The 14990-nt window shown below is 42.7% G+C and overlaps 1 protein-coding gene and 1 long non-coding RNA gene across 4 annotated transcripts; one reads left to right on the top strand and one right to left on the bottom strand.

The window, feature by feature from the left end:
* Positions 1-1089: 1089 nt before the first annotated feature.
* tent5c (terminal nucleotidyltransferase 5C) lies at positions 1090-8108 on the bottom strand. 3 transcript variants are annotated; one of them, XM_037110076.1, is made up of 2 exons: positions 7978-8108; positions 1090-6806 (listed from the first exon to the last, which is right to left on the bottom strand). In XM_037110076.1, the coding sequence occupies exon 2, from the start codon at positions 6782-6784 to the stop codon at positions 5633-5635; it is 1152 nt and encodes a 383-aa protein (XP_036965971.1). In that variant the 5' UTR covers positions 6785-6806; positions 7978-8108; the 3' UTR covers positions 1090-5632. The 3 variants fall into 3 exon arrangements, with proteins under 3 accessions (XP_036965971.1, XP_036965972.1, XP_036965973.1); XM_037110077.1 differs by lacking the exon at positions 7978-8108 and adding an exon at positions 7674-7971; XM_037110078.1 differs by lacking the exon at positions 7978-8108 and adding an exon at positions 7782-7971.
* A 26-nt stretch (positions 8109-8134) lies between these two features.
* On the top strand, positions 8135-11051 carry LOC119026013. Its single transcript, XR_005076989.1, has 4 exons — positions 8135-8272; positions 8740-8804; positions 9981-10130; positions 10806-11051. It is a non-coding gene; the product is annotated as an uncharacterized LOC119026013 (long non-coding RNA).
* The last annotated feature ends 3939 nt before the right edge of the window (positions 11052-14990 follow it).

Here is a 14990-nt window from a genome sequence, read left to right as displayed (position 1 = left end):
GTACTTCTTTCATGTCTTCTGTGTCTCTTCTTGAACATGAATGACTTTGACTAATGAAAAGCCAGCACTGAAACTGAGTGGCTCTTTGTGCACCCACACCGTGTCGAGTAGCTCTAAACTTCCTTTTTTTAAAACTGTTTTTTAATAATGGACTTCTCTGTCTTTTGATGAAGGCATGAATTCCAGATTGATCCAAAGAAGTACAGTGTGACAGCATGTCAAAATGTCCACTGGCAAGATCCTGTACATGTAAATGTACTGAACTTGAATGGCTGCTCCATCAGTGTGTGGGTGTGTGTGGATAGCTAAATGTAGAAATACAGTGGGGTGCCATGGCTCCGGGTGAGCAGCCTCTGCTATCTGTGTGTGTAGATGAGTCAATGTGACATGTAAATACTTTGAGTACTTATATGACACATTCACCCATTCCACAGTAAAGTTGATTTACCATACCAACATATTGAGGAAATGTTTGTAATAAACTTATCTGCAGAGTTTCAAAATGTTCTGAGTGGATCTACGGACTGACAAACGGTTTCATCTGTTTTCCAGACAATACCTGCACACAGCAAGAGCAGTCGGCTTATGCAAACTGTGGTGCCACATTCAGGATATCCTGCTGCTCTGTGTGTTGACGTCTGTATCATAACAGCCATTCCTTCCTCAGCTGCTTTACTGTATCATATTGTATTGTTTTGTATCATTGCATGGCATATTAGCATTTCATACTTGTTTCTCACTGATGTAGCGCTCCTCATTGTTGTTGCACTGTGGTCCCGGGGGAAGAACATGTCACTTTCACTGTATACATGAACAGCACAAAAAGGGGTTCCCGTTAAAGTCAAACTGACTTTAATACACAATATTTCCTTGTCCGCCTTTGAAATCCTGCTTTAAAAGAATCTTCTGTCAAATGCAGACTCACTTTAAAACCATGGTGGCCACATAAGCAGGACTACCTCTGCAGTTGGGTAAGTTAAAGGTGAAATGCAGTATTAGCTAGCAGACAAGAATATTACACATAAATCTGTAAGACACAGCCTGTGAGATGTGTCAGATTTCGGTCAAGAGAAACAACTGAAACGGATGTTTGCATTTAATACTCTTTATTCATTATTTCCTCTTCAAACACATTTTCCTGATGTACATCAATATTTCCATTCAAAGGGAAAACTCAAGTGAGGTAAAAGTGCTGAAAAATGAAATAGTATAATGGTTGTAACCATCTTATTCATTGTCACAATCACAAAGCTGACAAAAAAGCTCTTTTGCATTAACTATTTCAAAAAATATATATAGTGCGACAAATTTCATGTTTTTCCCCACTTCCCCAACTTGAGTAGCCACAGGCGTCCCTTCATACACACGTGCAAACAACACACACACCTCCACGCGTTAACGTAAACACAAATCTGCTGCAAAAGAAAATTCACAACTCATCATATAGAAACTTTAGGAGAGCTTCCAGACGGCCTCCATCACATCCCTATGATGTAAGACTTGTACTTCAGACAAGCAATACCTCTAAATATCTAATCCACAGCTTGCTCTGCACCACCTCCAGCAAACAATACATCTACAGGTGTCAAATAAAAAAAAAAAAAAAAAGAAAGAAAACACGCTGTACTAAGAAACAAAGGCCCAAACACGTTGGACAACCAAAAGGCGAGGTGAGTGAGAGAAGCAACAGGATCAATAACACTGACAAGTTTACAGCAGAAAAAAAAAAGCGTGGCCAGAAAATAACAAAGGCAAAATACACTTCATCCTCTTTTTTTTTTTTTTTTTTGTTTCCACATCAACATACATATAGATACAAACATCAACCCTGACAAAGAAAGTGATTTGAGCCCTGCTGCACCCCACTCTCAGCAACTGGGGAGGCAAAAGCTTTCATTAAACGGGCACATTTTTTCAGCTGTCAGGAGAAAATAAAAAAAAAAAAAAAAAGAAAAAAAATAACCATACACGCACACACACACACAGGAAAGTGGGGCGGACTCAAACATGCAGAGGATTCACATTCCAGGCTGCATTCACCATCGACCATCTAGAAAATACTTTGTTGCATTTTCTTTGACCTCGCTCACAGCCATTTCTAGTGAGCAACGTCAACAAGAAGCCCAAGAAGAGACTAGTCCTCTCCCCACTCACCAGACTTCAACCTGCAGCTGTGAGCAGCAGCATAGCTGGGTGGCATGTTTAGAATGTGGCTCTCATTAAACCAAATCATCATCACTCAGGAAATGAATACACCGGGGAATGATTGAAAAGGGATTTTAGCATGTGATCAATGTTTTGTCTCCTGGCTTTCCAACAAGGCAGAGATCATCTTAGTGTTAACAGTATGGTGGTACATCTACTTGTTAACACTACAGTAGGAGAGGACTATCCACACAGTGATGTTCAGGTTTCAGAGCAAATAGATGCACAGATAAAAACACAGCGCTGCTGTCAGGCTGCAGCAAGCTGAAGTCTGCAGGCTACCTCCACCTTCAACTGATCTACTCTACAGAGGACACGTGGTTTGGGTAAGAAGAGGAGAGTCAGAGTTACAATTAATACAGACAGAAGAAAAAAAAACAGAATGAAGGAGAGTATCAGAAGGGGGCGTCTCAATGTCAAGGGCAGATTAAACCAGTTTGTCCTCCAAAAGAAAATAATAATTTAGGGAAAAAAAAGGGGGGGACAAAACAAAAAGGTCTCAAAAACACATCATGTCCCTGAGAACCAGCTCAACTCCCTCCAGCAATTGACCACATTAGCTTATTTACATTCCTGTCAGGTGGCTGGGTTCGGAGTAAAACAAGGCCTCTTTAAAGTGCTTGTTAGTATGGGGTCTCTGCTGGGTGACCTCCAGCTACTGTGCCACAGCATGGTCTGTCAGGGCACTTAAGGTATTGCTTTGGTTTGGCTGGGGACAAAGCTGTCAGCAAAACATTATAGCCATGTTGCTTTGGAGCAGGTGGAGCTACAACGCAGCTTAAAAAAAAGTTGGATTTCAAAAAGGCAGAAATAAACATGGCTGCCAGTGACAAGGCTGAAACTTTGAGGAAAAGACAAAAGAAATGAATACAATTAAATGGCTGAGAAGACTGAGACAGGAATGACTAGACATGGGTTTTAAAGATCAGTTGAGCCCACGATGATGATTCTGTCATTATCTACTCACCCATCATTCCAATAGAAAGCTGGGTCAAGCTTTGTTGCCCTCTAAACATTTCTGGAGTGTCACAGTGGAACAGAGTTGCAGTGTCCTCCTTAACAACTGCAGTAGCTGGAGACATGTTAGTGGTGGTGTTTAAGAATTTCAAGTAAAATCCTGAAAAAGTCCCCTGGTGCTTCAGTTGTTAAGGAGAATGCAGGGACGCCATTTTGCTGTGAAGCTCCAGAAATGTTTATTGGACAACTAAACTTTCCATCTGAATGGGGGTTGAGTACAAAATAACTCCATTTCATTTTTGAAAGAACATTTTCTTTTTAAGGGTTAGGGTTAGAAGTATAGTCTGAGACTGAAACTAAAAAAGAAACAAAAGAAAAAAAAAACAAAAAAGTAAAACAAAAATAAAATACCAAAAACTCAAATTCAAACCAAAGTTAGTATCCTCCCCAAAGATGTATGTATTCCCCCATTAACTGGTATCTAATACAGAGATGACAGTATTGTATTGTTTCACAGGGTTTAAAGGGGCTGATTTTCTCTCTTTGTCTAACCCTTCCCCTCCACCTCACCATTTAAAAAAAAAAAAAAAAAAAAAAAACCTTTAAAAAAGTCAAATCACTCTCCAAAAAGTCAAAAGGCACTTGAATGCTTCAGATGCTGGTTGAAAAGTACTTTGGTCCAGAGCGAGACAGTGTATGGCACCTCTATTGTTGTTAAAAAGACTATGGCAGTTCCCATACCAAAGTTCAGCAGCAGAGCCAGCAGAACATGCTCTGTGGGTGTGACCTGCAGCTTAGACCAAGTGCTAGTAATGCCACGCTGCAAGTGTTCAAAATTAACAGCTAATAATAGGATTACTGTGAATAGAAATTCATAAATAGCGGGGGCAACTCCATCACAACTGGTGGCAGGTCGGTTGTAGTTTCCAGGATAAATCAAAATCCAAGTCTGAAAGGGGAGAGGTTTCCCACTGACAGGCTGACATACCAGGCGCACTCCACAGTGTCCGTCTTCCTATGACCACAAAAGGGGTTCAAACACTGCGTGGTCCCAGCAAGCACCGGATAGGAGAGCACAGGAAGTGATTCAGCTCCCACACATGTAAGGTGGCAGGCCTGCCGCTGCTGCTAGCACACCCATCCCCAGATCGCTGCTCTGAAGGTACCTCCCCCGGGAAAAAAAAAGAAAAAGAGGATAATTATAGATGGCCTGCAGTTTGAGAGCCAGTCGCCGAGCTGAATCAGAGGAGGATCCCATTTCAGGGCTGCTGTCGGGCCTGCAATGGTTGTGAGGGACGACCCTGGAGGCCCACCATGTGCTGCTCCTTTTAAGGGAAGGGACAGTCAGTCGTCCTGTCACTCCGAGATTCCCCAGCCAGCTCTCGCTCCAGGCAACGAGGCTGGCTGCATTCTCCCAACGTGCCCGCGTCCACTCCGTCCTGCAAGTCAGCCTCCCACAATAACCAGAGGACTGTGACATCTGGAGGTCACTGCTGAGGCTTTGGAAGGGACTTCAAAAAAAAAAAAACAGGGGAAAACAAAAGCCTCAGACACACAGGAGCCCGTCTATGTGAGGCCAAAACCGTCTTGCTGCATGTGTCTACTCGTGGCTGAAGAGTACTGGGCTGAGTGCAACGGGTAAATGGGGGAGAAGGGTCCTACACTAAAATTCATAGTGGAAAATAAAAATATTTGTTTTGCATTGTATACAAATCACAGGCACTGCTGGCATATGATGGGGAGCACCAATGTCTGTGAGAGATATTCAACTGTCGAAGAAAATTTAAACAAAATTGACGCTTCCCCTTCACTTCTGATGTGAACAAAGTTATTAGTGTACCACATTTTTCCCTTCCACAGTGAACTAAACTTTCAAGACTGGTGCTCTGCTTTTTTTGGGGGGTCATCACCTATTATATTACCCCTTCCCCAATAATACTATTTTTTCCAATATTTTGCTTTTTTTCTGCCTTTTCTCATTACTTTTTTTTTTTTTACATTACAGGAGAAAACCTAATTGAAGGCCATCACATTTTCTTTTTGCTTTACTCAAAAAATAGCCTATACTTAAATTACTGGGGGGGTAAACCTGGAGGTTAAGGCACAAAACACAACTCCATTAAGAATAAGGTTGAAAAACAGGGAAACAACCAAACATCAGAAAAAAAACCCCAAAAAAAAAACAACAACATCTAAACACTTAAAAATATCACTTTCTATTCAATAACCTTGACAGCTCTGTAGATAAGGAATGAGAAAGGATTCCAAAAAACAAAGCAAAACACTTGTCCACTTAAACATAACTGTGCCTTGAGAGGAACATAGCATTTATTGCCTCAATAATACATTTTTTGGGAGTTTTCTTTTTTCTTTTTTTTTCTCAAAATTCCTCCTCTTCTCTTCCTCTTAAGCAGCAGCAGCAGCAGCAGCAGCAGTGCCCTCTTGTACACCCTTCCCCTGACTTCTTTTGTCAGTTACATGGCAGCCATGTTGGAATATTCTGGTTAGCCACATAGTAGTTGCTGAAGTTGTGGTCTCGCACATAGGGTGCTGGCTGGTAGTAGCAGGTGACGCAGGACGCGTCTGGGATAGCATTCTGCTCCGCCAGCACTCGGAAGGCCATCAGCGAGATGAGGTGGAGGGTCTGTCGCCGCTCGTGGCCCATGAGGCACACCGTGCTCTCGTTGACCACTCGCCGCAGGATCATGAGGTAGTCGTACTTGCTCTTCTCCTCACCTATGAAGTGGCTCTGGAGGTAGGACTCCACCTTGCGCTGCTGCTCACCGATGTCGGGGAAGTCAATGAAGAACCGTGAACACATGTACCGCTCCAGGGCCTTGAACTCCTCCTCACTAGCAGGCCGGAAGTCCCGCACCAGCAGATTGCAGTATTTCAGCAGGCCACCACCTCGGATCTCCTCGGGCCGCTTGGTGGCGATGAGCTTGTTCCGCAGGTGGCTCAGTGCCATGCTGAAGTCCCCATACACGCTCTCCCCACTCACAGTGGGGTGAAAGGCCTGTGACATGGGCGTCTGTGCCAGCTCGTAGTAGGCAAGCATGGAGTCCAGCACAATCTGAAAGGAGTCCACACTGAACTCAAACTGCCGGCGTATGGAGTCCACAAACTTCAGCTCCACATTGCGGCCGTTATTGTTGGAGAGAGAGATGAGGCTCCAGCGGTCCTGCTCTGTGTTAACTTTCACCAGCTTCTGGACGTAAGCCTCTTTGAGAGTCATGGGTGTAATTTTCTCTTTGTTTACCCCCTCAGGCAGAAAGTCCAGCAGGGTACCCAGCACCACGTCCTTGCTGAGACGGAAGTCGGCCTCGTGCGGCAGGTCCACCCGGAAGATGACATCCAGGTCCTTGTAGCTCCAGCCAATGTCCTGCACCAGCACGTGGCTGGCCGTGGAGCCGTTGAGCCGGATGTCCTTCACTCTGATGCCGCTCAGCTCCAGGCGGGAGCGGACCCGCGCCATAATGTCTTTCAGACGCACCTCCAAGGTCGGGAAGTTCCCCCGTCCATGTACAGGCACGACCTCGGTCAGGACTTCATTCAGGCGGCTCACCTGCTCCCAGGTCAGGACGCTGACGGAACAACTCTTTGATTCCTCCTTGTTCTCCATCTTCTCACAATGTTCAGATTAACTATGATGGCAGGAGAGGGCAAAGTAGGTCAGTAAACCACCACCAAAAAAAAAAAAAAAAAACAGTATTAAAATACAACACAGAAGTTTTGGCAAGTTGTAACAGTGAATATCAAATAATTCCGTTATCAACAAAACTAAAAATAAATCTGATAAACTGATGAAACGGGAGCAGCAGCATCACCATTCAGCACGAGCACAGCAGAATGTGAGCATGAGACAACCTGCTCGCTCTCCGACACACACACACACACACACACACACACACACACACACACACACACACACTAAAGGACAGAGCTCGTGAGGCTTCTAGAACCGCTCACCACGAGCCTGCCATTGATTCCAGAACCGCAGGGACAAAAACATGAGGCTAGCTTCAGTCCGCACAGTGACCGTCACAACATCACCGCTGATTAATGTTGAGCTCATTAACACATCAACTCCCCGTGACGATGATGTGCAGCTAACGTTAACCGCTGACTTGACCCGGCACTAACAAGCGTTACTTACCTTTTCAAACAAGGACTACACTGGGCTTTAAAGCGAATGCTAACTTGCGTTTGAAGATAATGTTAGCCTAAAATAAATCTGACTCGATATTATTCCATATGGCGACGGACCACTCGGGAAATTCGGCAAAGTCACGTCCAAATAAGTTTGGAACGATTGACAAAAAAAAAAAAAACTAAATCAACGTCCTTAGTTGAAATCTCCTCACTGATATCACGTTTCTGAAACGTTGCTACGGCGGAGTGAACTCCGCTCCAGCCTGTCTAACTTCACCCCGCAGTACTGTGCGGAGTGACGAGTTAAAACACAGCTTTTAGCCCGACGGAGGTGAATGAGAGAGGAGAGCGGTACATACGTTTCCAAAAAGCGTGTTCGGGAGCATTCAAAGTCAGATACAGATGATGTTAACTTCGTGCAGACACCTCCACATAGTCCACAGCATGAGACACACATGTAACGTTACCGCTGATAAGTTGATATTTGAACCATTCCCTTCGCCGAAGACACGCCTGTTTTATATAGCCCAAGTACAGCCCACTGAAATAGATGCACAGCCGTGCCACGACACAGTCCCTCTGCCGAATCCAGCGTGGCGTTTGCGATTCGTCACTACGAAAAGACTAATACATGACAGTGTGATGTTAAAGACAAGCACTAACTTTATATTGAGCCCAGAGTCAGACTTGCATCAGCGGCAGCTCACAGACAGAAGATCGTTGCGTTTGATTGTACCAATGCGCCGAGCGACGCCTCTGATTGGTCAACGAGGTTTTTGCGTTGCCAAGTAACCAGGACGGTCTCCAGGCAGGCTGCTGTGTCACGGCTCAGGTCAACAGCTGCCTGCGCTCCGCTGTGAGGTCATGTGCGGTGGAAGACTAATGATGACGTCAGAGCTGAGTGGGGAGATGTAAACACATGGCATCTACTCTACTGTTAACTTATTATTTATATATAGTAAATTTCAAATACACAAATGTAAATCTAACCACATTTCCTCCAGCTTCATAGATTTCCTGTGAGGATTTAAAAATAGCAATGCTGTTAAGCTGTACAAATATCTTTTCAAAGAGAAATGATGTGTTGTTTTGTGCCTTTTAATTATTTTCTTGCATGATATGTAGTACATGTCTGATATATTTGTATATTTGGTTGTTTTTCACATAAGTTCATTAGAGAAAAGGTCAGAATGATTATCAAAGCCCATTGATGACTCCACAGGTTTATTTACATTTTAGTCTTAATAATTTTGATGCCCAAAAGTGTAGATCAATGTACCATTGTATTGTAGATAGCACTTCTCATTATAAATATCGACACATATATATAGTGGTCACATAAAGTTTAATGAGCATTTTAGTTATTTTAAATTTTACCATTTGTATATTTTATTTTTTTATTTTACTTACTCCCGTTCACAATAGGCCTACTCAGAGAAATTAAAGTGAATACAAGATGACAACATAACCACGAGGCCCTCAAAGATAAGGTAAAGGTATAGTCCATTGTTTTTATATTCATCTCACGGTGGAAAAGATTAGGTTATATATGTTATTTAACTCAGTGGTAAGTTCATCCAAACATACACTCAGTAGTCAGTAGATGCATTTCTAATATTTTGTCTACCCTCAGTGATGTCAAATGATGACAAAATACAACAAACGCCTCTCAGTATTACTTAACATTCATTTGTTAAAAAGTTATCAACCAAATCTGAACATTGTAACCTGAACAGACAGCCTTAGTTTTCACTAAGTATACCCAATAAACTGGCGACTGATAGAAGATTCAGATTCTTATACCTTCCATCTGTAAGACACTCTAAAAAAAAACATCCAAGCTGCGAAGAAGTGGATTAACAGTGGAGTTGATGTCTTTCATTACACCTTGTACTTATTTTTCTATTAGTATTGTTCAAGTGATAGGCATAATAGGCCTGCTTATTCAACATATTTCATAAGCATACAATGTTGCCACATGATATCTCCAAACGTCTCCCTCAGTTGTCTCAGTCATGCATTGTACACTGGTCACAACATATCTGAGCCTGCTGTTCATGTTATCACCAGACAACAGTGTGCATGTCCTCAGGCAGTCAGTTGCTCGGTGTGATGCAGAGTTATTTGCATTATTAAAAACATTGCGCTAAGTAATGCTTGAACAAGCTGTTGTTTAATAGCAGAAGTGGGAGACTCGTGAAATTAGCTTTCTTCCATAGAAAGCTCATTTCACAAGAACACGATAAAACATTCCTCTGTGGATTTCCTTCTGTTGCGCACACACATACTCTACATAAATTGGACAGCACGGCAGCTGTGTAGAAGCCCGGCTGCCGTGTAGAACTCCCCTGAGACCCTCTCTGGAAGTCACTGAGCCAGAAGTGGGGTGTTGTGAATGATGTGAAGAAACCACAAAATGAATGTGAGTAAGATGATTCGTTGGAAAGTTAAACACAGAGGAAAAGCACAGACCCCACCCCCACACACATCAACTAGAAGTTGCTGCCTTGTAAAAGTGACTTTATTTTGAAACAGACTACGTAATAATGAACAATGATCTAATAGTGTGAAGTTAAGGTAGAGCACAGTTAATCAACCTGGGGGCCTGGACCCACAATGAAAACAAACTTTACTTACCCTGTCTCTCCCTTTCTGACAACACAAAGTACTGGATTGGATTCAGACGTTGGAATCAATGCAGGATTCTTGGCCCATCTCATCTCCTGTGAAGTGAACTCCAGCGGTGACACACCTCCACCCCCAAAATGAGTGTGGAACATTTGGCCCAATGGAAACTGTCCAGAATTTAGCCTAAAGTAATGTCATTTTAAATTATATTGGTTATTAAATTGTGATTTATATTGAAGGTTTAGTAAGATTTTTCTGTCAGACACAAAATTTTAATTTTGTTCATAGGAACATCTCACTGAAAACTGTAGAAACGAGAAAGGAAACCTCTGCTGCAGCCTCTCACTGAATTTGTTAATTCTACCGTACATCTATCAGCCAGTGTACTTTATGTCAATTTGTGTTTTGAAAAGTTCTTTATAAATAAAGTTTATTATTATTATTATTATTATTATTATTATTATTATTATTATTATTATTATTATTATTATAAATGGAATGTTTTTTCTGTGTCTAAACCAAAAGATAAGAAATTGTAAACTTTGTGTGTCATCAGTGGAATTCACAATGAAAGAGGTCTGTGTCAACTGGTCCTTTCCTGCAGTAATCACATACATTTGTCAAATGTTAATTTTTTTTAAATTGTGTCCATACAACTAACAGCGTCACCACAGACAAGATACATTGAGTTAGAGTTGGAGTGTCAGTATTTTTTTTTTAATCGGCATAACTGGCTGCAGATGTTGAAGTGTGCTCAACTGGAAAACGTGATGAGATGTGCTTGGATAGCGTCAATGAGGAGGAGAGCCTTGAGATGCAGTTTCTTGCAAAAAAAAAAGCTCTTTTTTTTCCTTTCTCTGCAGCATCGGTGGTGGGAGAAAGAGTGGGTGAGGTGAAACCGCTGATGGACAGAGTGGAATTTGAACCATGTCAGCTGTGCAGCAGTGTGCGTATTGCAGGGGATCCCCTCAGAGATTGGGTTGTACATCACCTCAGTGGCAGTGAGTCAGCAGCCGCACTGATAGGAAACTAGTAAACCACAGAGGGGCTTTCCTCCCTGCGTGTGCGGGAGTGCATCATACTTTCATCCAAGCTGAACAATGAAGAGACGTACAGCTTTTATTCTGTCATCCTATCTAAGTGACGTAGAAAACTGCAAAGGATGTGAGTAAGATTGTTCTTGAAGTTTTACGCTTAAGTTTTCATTTGAGCAAACTGGATCTAGTTGTAGATGTGTGGGGAGCACATCTGCGTGAAGAAGGCTGATGAGACAGCAAGATTTGTAAATATACATCTCTCTCTTATTAGCTGGCATGATCTCAGAGCTGCACTATCATTATCAAACTCTACTATATCAAACTATATACAGGTTGGTATCAGCCTCACAGTATGAAGCATGGAGCAGGCTCCAGTTTTAGGAGAGTAAAATGGACTCAAAGAATATGATAAAGTAGGACTGTACAACCTTTGTGGTGATAGTACAGGTTTATGATTTTCTGGCCAGCAGACAGAATGTTGCTAAGATCAGACTTTTTGTTGAGCTGATGTTAGCTGTCAGCTCATGGTTTATACGATATTGCCATATTGGTTCTCCTACAACTGATTGTTTCTCCAGGACTGTCATTCCAACTGACCGAAAAAACTGCAAAGTCCACAGTATTCGAGTACAGGACTTTGACCCAGGAGAGGGGTCCATGTACTGACTGGAACTTATTTTTGACTATCATCATTTAAGTTTTTTTTGTATACCTTCTTTTCCTGTTGCAGTTTGATTAGGTTGGGGCAAAAAACCCACTGGTTTGTGCTGTCTGGATAAAATGTGTTATTGATAACATACATCTCTTCCCTTCCCCATCATTCTGATCCTGAAAACTGCACGGGGGAGTTCTTCCTTATTCAAATAGAGGGTCCAAGGACTAAGGGTGAGGTACAGCTTACAGATTGTAAAGCCCACTGAGGCAATGTGATCTATGATTTCAGGCTGTATAAATAAATTTGACTTGAAGCCTGGCTGACTTGAGTGAGATGACAGACACGGAAGCAGAAACAACATTCTGTTGGTTCTCCTGATTTGCATAGTTACCACATGTGAATGGCCCAGTGTGAGTGACCGTATACTACACTCAAGACACTTGGCCTCTGCTTCATTCCTCTTACAATACAACACATATTACCCAATCTGTTTGCCTTTTTTGCCGTCAAAGGAAAACAGAAGATTTTCACAAATCTTGAAACATGGGTTCGAATGAGGAAGCCGGGTGCTTTTAGTACTGTCTTACCCGTGAGACTGAGGAACTCAGTGTGGATGCAGAAAACATATGGATCTAGAGTCTAAGCATTATAAATAAGGAGCTGTATGACTTTAATATACATTGCCTGATGAGCAACAGCTGTGGTTGCGGTCGGGTCTCTGTGCAGGCCAGCCAAGTTCTTCCACACCAAGCCACTTCTTTATGGCTTTGTGTGCGGGGACATTGTCATGATGGAACAGGAAAAGTGTTCATCAAACTGTAACCACAAAGCTGGAAGCACACACTTGTCCGAAATATTGTATGTAGTAGCAATGTGATTTCCCTTTAGGGAGCAGGGCGCAAACCTCAAACAGACCCTGACTGAAATCAGACAGAAGTATGTGGACAGTAGCAGCACTGAGGGCATCATGTGCATTTGAATTTTACACATTAAATCGACTGGGGGAAAAAGAAACGTGAAACATAAATTAGAAATACAATTTTCTTCTTCCTCTTTGCAAGCTCCTCTGTAGATATTACTGTAAAAGTACAGCGACAGTTAAAAGACCTAAAGGTAGGGTTGTTGCTTTAATGGCTAAAGTGCACTGAGCGGGTTGGTACGGCCTGCCCAGTAGCTCTAAAACTATCAATGCTACGAAAAAGGCCACAACTGCCCTGGCCATGAAATGAAGAAGCACTTTCCCAACATAAAAGGATGAGATGAAGCACCAGAGGATATACGCAGATGATCTGATACAGAGTTGGAGTAGAAGAACATTGTTGTCATTGTTATCAACAGCCGCTCAGCTTGATTTACAACTCTTACCAAAATTTCAAGTGTTTTTTGTGCCTAAACCTACCCAGAGCGTAAGTACAGCTTTCAATTTAGTCATTACAGTATCCGAAGCCAAACACAGCTGAGATTTGGCGATAGGCTGGCCGAGTGGAGAGTTCATCACAGGGCTGACGTGAAGGGACAAACAACCATTCACTCCTATAGCCAAGTTAGACTAACCAACTAACCCATTCTGCAAGTCTCTGGACTGTGGGAATATGCCCGAAGACCTGGAGGCAACAGGAATCAGACCAAAGACCTTCTTGCTGTGAGGCAACAGTGCACAGTGTTGTCACACTGAAAATTACACCTACAGAAAACTCCCTTTGCAAAAATGAAGAAACATTAAGATTCAACATATGTGTGTTTTCCAGGAGTGTATACTGCCATCACTGACTCTGTTGATTCGGTTGGTTGGTTCTTCAAAGTGACATCTAAAAATTCAACAGCAGTGTGTCTGTCAGCGGGTAATCAACAGAACATGGTGCAGTTTTCACAGGGACTATTTCTCCTGCAGCAGGATTGTTCTGGTCACAGTGATCTGCTGGATCTCTACACAATTTAAATAAATGCAAAAACCTGCATGGCTATATACCACTGGAGTTTTAGTGAGGAACTATTGTCTTTTCTCTTGTCATTCGGGCAAACTGATCCTTTAATGGTCTGGTGACTGTATAGTGAGGGGCAGTGCAGTAGCAGAGCAGGGATGGATGGGCCTGAGGACACAAAGATAGAGATTGCGACTGACGACGTGGCGGGTTGTGTAGTTTGTTACTGCTGACAGGAAAACACCTACACAGAAATTACAGTGCGGCGACAGTTCATTATGTGTTTGTGAGGAGCCACTCCTCTGCCACTGGGAGAGACCTGCTATCTGGGAAATGGGCTCCACTCTGAGTTATTACGTGCTCACTGTACTCGGTGAAAGACGCCATCGAGCTGGGAGCTCCAGTAAAACTGCAGCACTTCCTCTCTCCACGGGGAATTTTCCTTGGGAAAGAAACCGTCTGGATTGCAATAGTCACTGGAATTTTACTTAGTTAACTGTTTTTTCTCCTTTGCAAGGAATGTTTTTTTTTTTTGTTTTTTTTTGCAGTTATTCCGAGGAGGGTCTGAAATGCATCCTGCATCATTTATCACTTGGCCTCCTGGCAGGGTGGAGGAAGCTGTAAACACATTATTATCACCTAATAGAGTTGATATTGCCAATGTGTTCGCAAACAATTGTTTATTTACACAGGACAAGTCAGAGAGCAACATAAGCATTCGTTTGGAGCCGTGTTCTTCCCGCCTGCTTATGTCATTACAGCCCCCCTCTGGTCAGAGCTGTGTTTTTCTTCTTGTTCTGCCGGTTGGATGTTCGAGCTTCACTGTGAAGAATGATGTACGTGCACAGTTTGACTCTAGGAGGACGGTTTCCCATTCACTGCTTAAAGTGTAAATTTTCTCTGAATCCGAGCGGGGAAAGTAGAAAGACAGGAAGTCAGCCAAATACGGGAACTTGGGAACGTAGTGCTAAGGAATCCTTGAGAGGCAAGTGTACAAAACAAACCTCTCTCACCTGTTCTCAAGTCTTTAATACGGGGGAGAAAACACTTTAGATCAAACTTAGGAAATAGATCACCAGATGTAGTTTTTCTCATTTGCCTCTCAAAGATTCCGAAAGGTACCATTTTGCATCTTAAAACAAAAACAATACAATACGTGCTGACTTTTGGCCTGTGGTCCATCATTATATTTTAGTCTTGGCCCTCAGAAGGAAAAGTTGGGGCACCTATAGCTGGTTCAAAACGCAGCAACGACACTTCTACCTGGTTCCAGAATAAGAGACCGTGTCCTCCCTGCACTGGCCTCACTGGCTATCAGTGTTGTACAGGGTTGATTTTAGGATTCTTGTATGTGTTATTAAAGGCACTGCATGGACTGGCACTGGGTCACATTTCAGAATTGCTCATCACCTTACTCCACTTCCCGACCCCACA

This window comes from Acanthopagrus latus, chromosome 9 (assembly GCF_904848185.1).
Source record: "Acanthopagrus latus isolate v.2019 chromosome 9, fAcaLat1.1, whole genome shotgun sequence".
NCBI lineage: Eukaryota > Metazoa > Chordata > Actinopteri > Spariformes > Sparidae > Acanthopagrus > Acanthopagrus latus.
The sequence above is the reverse complement of the archived record's forward strand: the minus strand, read 5'-3'. Positions and strand labels throughout refer to the sequence as shown.

What these genes read in the sequence shown, in the direction of transcription:
- tent5c (XM_037110076.1), bottom strand. Translation starts at nt 6,784, where the DNA reads ATGGAGAACAAGGAGGAATCAAAGAGTTGTTCCGTCAGCGTCCTGACC.